Source organism: Oncorhynchus kisutch, linkage group LG15 (assembly GCF_002021735.2).
Source record: "Oncorhynchus kisutch isolate 150728-3 linkage group LG15, Okis_V2, whole genome shotgun sequence".
NCBI lineage: Eukaryota > Metazoa > Chordata > Actinopteri > Salmoniformes > Salmonidae > Oncorhynchus > Oncorhynchus kisutch.
The window spans coordinates 36,589,865-36,597,807 of NC_034188.2; the positions used below are offsets into that span (position 1 = coordinate 36,589,865).

The 7,943-nt window shown below is 43.6% G+C and overlaps 2 protein-coding genes across 2 annotated transcripts; one reads left to right on the forward strand and one right to left on the reverse strand.

The window, feature by feature from the left end:
* Positions 1–514: 514 nt before the first annotated feature.
* Positions 515–4,745, forward strand: LOC109905265 (sequestosome-1). Its single transcript, XM_020502542.2, has 7 exons — positions 515–1,060; positions 2,121–2,216; positions 2,405–2,727; positions 2,901–3,147; positions 3,276–3,478; positions 3,616–3,832; positions 4,080–4,745. Exons 1-7 carry the CDS (start codon positions 892–894, stop codon positions 4,232–4,234), a joined length of 1,410 nt encoding a protein of 469 aa, XP_020358131.1. The 5' UTR covers positions 515–891; the 3' UTR covers positions 4,235–4,745.
* mrnip (MRN complex interacting protein) lies at positions 4,590–7,768 on the reverse strand. Its single transcript, XM_020502543.2, has 7 exons — positions 7,416–7,768; positions 7,236–7,295; positions 6,908–7,014; positions 6,493–6,559; positions 6,139–6,272; positions 5,670–5,778; positions 4,590–5,570 (listed from the first exon to the last, which is right to left on the reverse strand). Exons 1-7 carry the CDS (start codon positions 7,473–7,475, stop codon positions 4,920–4,922), a joined length of 1,188 nt encoding a protein of 395 aa, XP_020358132.1. The 5' UTR covers positions 7,476–7,768; the 3' UTR covers positions 4,590–4,919.
* Positions 7,769–7,943: the final 175 nt, after the last annotated feature.

Below are 7,943 nucleotides of genomic sequence, written 5' to 3' on the forward strand. Positions count from 1 at the left end.
TGCAACATGGTCTCAGAGCATTTCGTATTATTCTATATATAAATCCGAGGCACGTATGGGATGTATTAATTTGTGGATGTCTATCATCGATTTCTTATGATATGTTACGAATTACAATTGGTACAATATGTTTCGAATTTACAAAACATATGACATGTTACAAATTCCAATTTGTTGTCACTGGCTTTAGGTAGGTGACTAACTCTAGCTAGCACTAGCGTTTAGGGGTTATAAGGTTAGGAGTTAGGTTAAAGGGTTAAGTTTAGGGGAAGGGTTAGCTAACATGCTAAGTAGTTGTCAAGTAGCAAAAAAGTAGTAAGTAGTTGCTAATTATCTAAAATGCTAAAGTTGTCCGTGATGGGATTTGAACAAACAGCCTTTGGGTTGCTAGATGTTCCCGTTATTACAACCAACCACCCACTCTATCTTCTATAACCATACATATCAAATGTAACATATAGTAAATAGAGTTCCCAGATTTACGTTTATTATGTTACGTCTAGTCTATGAGACCAGTCTGCACGCGGGGAATTCCCGTATGGAAAGTGCCTTGTCATACTTCGGTCTTCCATTTCACCCTTTGGCGTCGCGTCCCACCCATTTGTTTACATTACCTCGCCTTTTGCGCACAATAACAGAAGGCGACTAGAGCTTTGTCTTTTAGGACGGTGGACTTCCCCCCCGATACCGAACCAAAACCTTGTGATTGGCTAGACCGACGTATAAATATTACACCAGCCGTCGTATTAAGGTTCATACGCGGAACTGTAACCAGAACAGCGAGACGCACTGACAGCTACCTTACAGTGGATCCGGCCTTTAACATTTTAACTGCGCAACACATTTTTTACAGCGAATTGGGCTGAAAGTAAGTCGTGAGAAGACTCGACTATGTCTATGACCGTGAAAGCCTATCTCCTTGGGAAGGAACACATGCCGAAAGAAATTCGTCGCTTTGCGGTCGACCAAGATGTTTCAACGAGTTTTGAGTATTTGAATCGAAAGGTTGTTGATGTTTTCTCAACACTGCGAAATGTCCCCTACCAAATGTTTTACAAAGGTAAGCCTACCTATACTGTCAGTGTTTCATTATAGGCCTATGGTACAGTGTTTTCGATCGTGTTATTGTCGTCAATATTTCTGGCGGTAATTTTGTTGTTATATTCCATAACATCGCGCTCGACAAAGTAATTCACGACTACAGTAAAGTTATTGCGCACGTTACTACCTAGTTTACTTGAGTAGGCCTATCAACTGATTAATGTCGTGTCATAGGCCTAGACCAAAGTGCGTCAATAAGTTAAGTGAAATAATCTGCTGACTGAAAGCTTCAATAACAGGAGTGAGTTTGACGAATAACAGTATAGATATGACAATTTGTCTTTATGCACCAGAAAAAAATGATAGAACTGGTACACAGAACATTATTGAAGTCTACATTTGACATTGCATGTCATAGTGAATGTCAGATCGAGAGTGAGCAGCAAATAGGCTCTATTACATGTTTGTCGTACATGCAATGATGTATACCTGTACTACATTTCTGAGCTCGCCCTACCTGTAGGCCTACCATTAGTTCATAGTGGACTAATAAATAGATAGATAAGATATAACGGTAACTTAGCAACAGATGGCATTAACCCAGAAAAAAAAATTTCTGTAAGGGCTCTCCACCCAAGCAGGGAATCAAAGTTGACCAATTTCATACAGTAGTATTATTGACTGGTACCACATCACTAAATTTATGTTTTCCATATTGGGTATCAGGGTTGGGGTCAATTCCATTACAACTCAGTCAAACCAGGAAATTAATTGTATTTCAATACATGACTTGAAATGAATGTATTGAAAATATTTGGGGATTTTCAATAACTGAACTGGAAATTGACAAATATATCTGCGCACAACACCTTTGTAACAACAGTATTCCCTTAACCTGTTTTAAATCAAATAAGCCAGTGAGGATAAGCTGTGGACAGATTTCCTTACTAGTGAACTCATACTGCCATTATCTAATCATCTGGCCTAGATAAGGAGCTGACAGCAAACAATGGCTTGTGAACCACGTGAGGAGATCAGTGTGTGACAACGTAGTCTTTTTTTCTTTCCCTTGTACCCAGACGAGGACGGTGACATGATCGCCTTCTCCACCGACGATGAGCTCATCATGGGCCTCACCTGCATCAAGGACGACACCTTCCGCCTCTTCATCAAGGGTGAGTCTTTTGTGATCAAAGATGGGGCATTTTCAAATATATTATATAAAGATTAATCGGTCTGGTATTAATGTGTAATGCACCAAGTCATCATTACCACTATTACAATGATATAGCATTCTCATTGTTACTGAAACATTGTAGTTATTAATACCTACCCGCATATCCTTTTTTTCTTTCCCTTACAGAGAAGAAGGAGCACAGGCGTGAGTTCCCTGCTTTTGCTTTCCCGGGCGGTGTCCCTCCTTTCGCCTTCCCCCCTCACCCTGGAGCACCCCATATGGGGCCCCCTCCACCCCATGGCCCACCACCTCATGGTCATGGCCCTCACGGGCCCCCCATGGTGCACCCCAACGTGACCTGTGATGAATGCGAGGGCCCGGTGGCAGGGACCCGTTTTAAGTGCACTGTGTGCCCCAACTACGACCTATGCTCCCCGTGCCAGGCCAAGGGGCTCCACAAGGAGCACGTCCTCCTACCCATCTGGCACCCCTTCAACAACACATTTGAGGTGAGACACATATGTTTATGTCTTATGTTTTAAAGTGGATATTCTTGCAGATACACATCTGAGCAATTTAAAACTCCATTGGGATTGGGGGGTCCAAAAACCAGAAGGGACATATCTGTGTGGTTAGGGAGAGAAAAATGGCCTCTATACTTTGATCTTGTTCTTCTACACAGTGGTTCCCTCGTGGGAAGTGGATGCGGAAGATGAGACACTGCATGTGGGCTCAGGCCCAAAGCCAGACCCAGCCTGGTCCCTCCGGGTCCCAGCCTGGTCCCTCTGGGTCCCAGCCAGGCCAGGCGGCCCCCGAGGACAGTCAGCCATCCTCTGATGCCTCATCTGCTTCCTCCCAGCAGTCCCAGGCCAATATGGATTACCTAAAGAACATTGGAGAAGGGGTGGCAGCCATGCTTAGCCCACTGGGTAAGACCAAGTGAAAAGTGCCATGTAAAAAAATGTAATCATTTATCAATCCATTATTAGAAATCTACTGACTACTCTAAATTTGAAAGAACTGACATTGCTTACTTACCTCTCCATGTTGCCTGCAGGTATCGATGTGGATATTGACGTGGAGCACGAGGGGAAGAGGACCAAGGTGATGACCCCCAACCCGACCCCACCCGGGTCAGGAGGCCACCCCGGTGCTAGGAGTGACAACGGGACAGGGTGGTCTGAGGGAGCAGGGGCAAACGAGGGAGACATGGAGGTGGACGAGCTGAGCAGCCTGGGGAGCGCCAGTGGTTTGGCTAAGGTATGACACGCTTAATTACTTGATAATCAAAGTAAAAAAATCGGTTTAATTAATGATACTTAATCAGTTAATGGTGAAGAATAAAATTGCCTGTCAGATGGTGTGTGTTGTCAAATGATGTATCTCTATATGTGCAGGGTGGTAAAGACACTGGGGGCAGTGGTGACGAGGAATGGACTCACGTGACCTCCAAGGAGGTGGACCCCTCTACTGGAGAGCTCCAGTCTCTCAGGGTGGGTGAGGAGGGCTCACTGGAAGTCCTAGGGTCCCTCACCCCTTCCCAGGGTCCCTCACAGGAACCACTGAAGTCCCTCACTCTCGCTGAGGCCGCAGCCTACCCCCACTTGCCTCAAGGTACGATAGTTTGAGAATTATCATATCCTCCATCCCTAGTATTAATTGTAGTGATTCCTTATCCTCCTTGCTAGTAGTAACTACTTCAGTCAGTGGTAGTTATATCTTGAGTTGTGGTTTCAGTTAGGGATAGGTGTCATAGTTGTGTCTTTAGCTCAAGGTTCTTATATCCCTGACTACACCTGGTACAGTAGTATTGACTAGTAGAAGTTACTTACATCGGCGTTTGACCCTCCACTGTGTCCAGATGCAGACCCACGCCTGGTGGAGTCGCTGTCCCAGATGCTGTCCATGGGCTTCACAGACGAGGGTGGCTGGCTCACCCGTCTTCTCCACACCAAGGACTGCGACGTTGGGGCCGCCCTGGACACCATTCACTACTCCAAACCCCCCCAGAAGTAAAGGGGCCTAAACAAAGAACCCTGAGGCACGCCACTCCTCCATCCCCCTATCATAGCCATTTCACCAATATTGCCTTCTCTTCTGTCCCTCTAATCTATTTCACAGATCTCTGGCAATAGTCTATTAGATCTGAATATGTAATGGGAAATCTCTTGCTATTTTAAGATATCTATTGTACTGACACTTAAGTATAAAGGATTTACTAATCTGGTATTTATCTTAATGATAATTATGACTTTCTATAACCGTTAAGATGCATGGGTTCATTTTGAAATTGTATTGAAAAAAAGCAGTAAAAAATGTTAAATAACATAGTATCAGAATATTAACTCGAGCTAGTACCAAGCAAGTTGTCAATTAATCAAGTTATGATTCTTACACTTATTATTGCCAGACGTATAAACTGTCATGTCCATTATCGGTGTCAACAGCATCAAGTGAAGGGTGTGAATCATGACTAACACTGAAAACATTTCTCTCCCTGACCAAATAAAATACTTCTGCAAAGAAACTGTATTGTCATTGGATTTTCATACTGTCATTAAATACATAGTTTAATCATTTATTGCAACCATGAACTATTAGACAAAATCCAGAGATTAATGCTTTAAATATTAATTACAAAACGTTTAGAGTAGGCCACTTCGTCTATAGATACACAAAAAGAGCACGCATTACATGGCTTTTAAAATGTGTCATCAAAGTCGTCATCCGTGTAGAACAGGCTCCCCAGAGAGAGGGTGGGGCATGGGTGCTTGGTGGGCAGGGGCTCATGACAGACTGGTGCTTTGCCCTCCTGTAACGTCATATGGGCAGGACCTCCTTCACTATAGGATGCCTCTCCACAACGGGGGGTAGTCGACTTCAGCCTATCAAATGTCTTTCTGGTGCTCCTCCCCAGAAAACCACTACCCCCACCTAGCCCAGACAATTTGGAAAAACCACTACAGGCCAGTTGTCCAAAAGGGTTCTGGTTTTTGAGCACCACATTAGGAACATTTGAGAACATTGAACCAGTGGTTTGGAACTCATCCATATGCATTGTACTACCACTCCAGTTGGTCTCATCTTCCTCAGGAGAGGCAGTAAGGAACTGGGCCCACTTGGAGGCCTGTGACACTGCAGTACCCGAGGATCCAGAAGGTTGCGAGGTCGTCGCTGTATTTGCTCTGTAGGGGACTGAGGTTGAAGAGAGTTTGCTGCTGGTAGTTGAGGGTGGTTCAATTACAGTAGGGGGTTTGCTGTAAGCTGGGACTGGTGGTCTGCAGGGAGCTGACTGTTTGGGAGACCACTGTAAAGGGGCCAATGAGCCTGGGGGTCTGTTGTGTTGTGGTGGCTGTGGTAAAAAGCAAACCAGAGAAAGCATATTAGTTAGTACATACAAGGTACAGACTGCTTGGACATGTGCTGGTATGAATTAGCTTTAGCTGCTTACATTAGCCGACTTCCCTTTCGTCCTCCAGCCTTGTGTAGGAGGCATGGTGTCCTCTTCTCCACTGCGATATCCCCTCCCCTCATTCTCCCCTCGACCTCTCTTCCTCTTTCTGTTGGCCCACATTAATAATCCATGCTGTCACATACCTATGCTCAATCTAAACACAGTCTGTCATACAGTGAAGGGTTAGAAGTTATTTTTACAGAAAATAAACAATCACATTGAAGTGGACTGAATGGTCAACTTTGACAATGATTAGTGGTGCTGTTGGTTTCTCAGGTATGGTTTTGGATCAGTGTTTTAGAATGGTGGCCAATTGATCCTCGGATGACCCCGTCAGATGACACTGGTGTTATTGAGAATCAGGAGGGTGTAGACAACAGTGGGTAATGACATGTAGGCCACTGTTTAGGCACAAACTTGTACAGACGTAACAAAATAATTAGCCTGACATGAGTCATGGGCATACCTGACATTTATGTTGCCTTGGAGATGGTTTCTGTCCATGTAAACATTCTCCTCTTCCTCAGCTTCTTCTTGACCCACCCCTTCGTCACTCGTCTGCAGGTATTTACCCCAGCGACTCCCATTAGCCTCTTCTGCCTACAGGAATACAATGATTAATTTACCGGTATTTTGAATGGTAAACAATGTTTTCTTATGATATTCAATGGACAACATGGATTATTGGTTAGGGCTACTGCCCTAAAACTGCATGTTCAGTTTGTGCCCAACTGCCCATGCATACATTCAATTGACTGTGTCAAATACATTTGTTTGTGTCCCAAAAAAGTGATGGGCAATAACAATGGTGGGAACTCACAATCTGGTTACAACACTCCTGAGCTTTTTCTACAACCTCTTCTTCAGCCACATCATCCACCTCCTCCCTATCACAAATAATAAAGAAAGAGATATAGCATGATATAGTTCATTTAAGCACACATTTTGCACCTCACCTGGAAGTTAAGCTAGGGGGAAATGTCATACAGGGCATATGTGGATCCAAGTCTTCACACAACACCCAAACAGGAGTGGCAGTGTATACAGATAAATACATTCCACAGTAATAATCTTTTGACTTCCATTTCCACCTAGGCCTATTTAAATTCAGTAATGCAAATCATAGGGCTGAAATGGGATGCTCTGTACGCTGCTTGCTTCCTGTCAGGGTGGAGTAGACAGTGGTGAGATTGATGCTATTTTTTCCTCCAACATGTAAATATCAGAAGAGTTACCATCGTGACCAGGCTCTCTGGTCCTGCTCTTCAAGTATCTCTCCACGCCTGGCATTGGCCTTCTGAACATGACGTCTGCAATCCACTCCAGAGCCACGACCAAACTCCTGGAAAGGTTACATAATAGACACGTAGGACTTTTTCGAGAGCATCAAAACCGTGATTTATCATGGGTAAGTTGTGACTGACTTACAAATAATGAGTCATTATTTATGATTATTTGTATATCAGTCACTCACCGGCTGCAATGTCGAACAAACCCATTATTATTATATATATTTTTACAAATACTTTACTTATGGTTCGAACAAATCATTAGCTGGCTTACCTTAATGACCGACTGCTTTTCCCCACACAGCTTGCAGTTCCATTTTTTGCTCTTTTTAACCTGAAAATTAAGTGCGCAAATATGTTTACACGTGCAACGCAAGTTTGAAGATAGCTAACAGGTTAGCAACATTGCTATCTAGAAAGATAGCTCCTTCTACAACTAGCAAACTTAAGTTACCTGTTGCACTTGGTAGGTTTGGCAAGAACAGCATCTTAGGACATGAAATTCCTGAACCATGTTCCTTGTTTTAGTAGCTAGCTAAAAGCGACTAGTTTGAGATTTAGCCGGGAATGTTTTGAAAAACTATCGAATGAGGAAACGTGACGTTATACGTCAGGTACGAAAGAAAATGTGTTGGTCACATACACGTATTTAGCGGACGTTATTGCTGGTTGCGAAACGCTTGCATTCCTAGTTCCAACCGTGCAGTCGTACATAGGAGCTTGAAGCAGAACTACCATATGTCGGCGCCATTTTATTGGAGCAGAACACAATCAACTATATTGAGCGCCCTCTGGCATTGGCTAAGTGCAATTATTAAATGGACGCAAGCATGAAGATATAGTACTATGTTGTTCAATTAAGCAATAAGGTCCTTAGCCATGGTATATTGGCCATATGCCACCAACCCCCGAGTAGCCTTATTGCTATTATAAACTGGTTACCAACGTAATTAGAGCAGTAAAAATACATGTTTTGTCATGT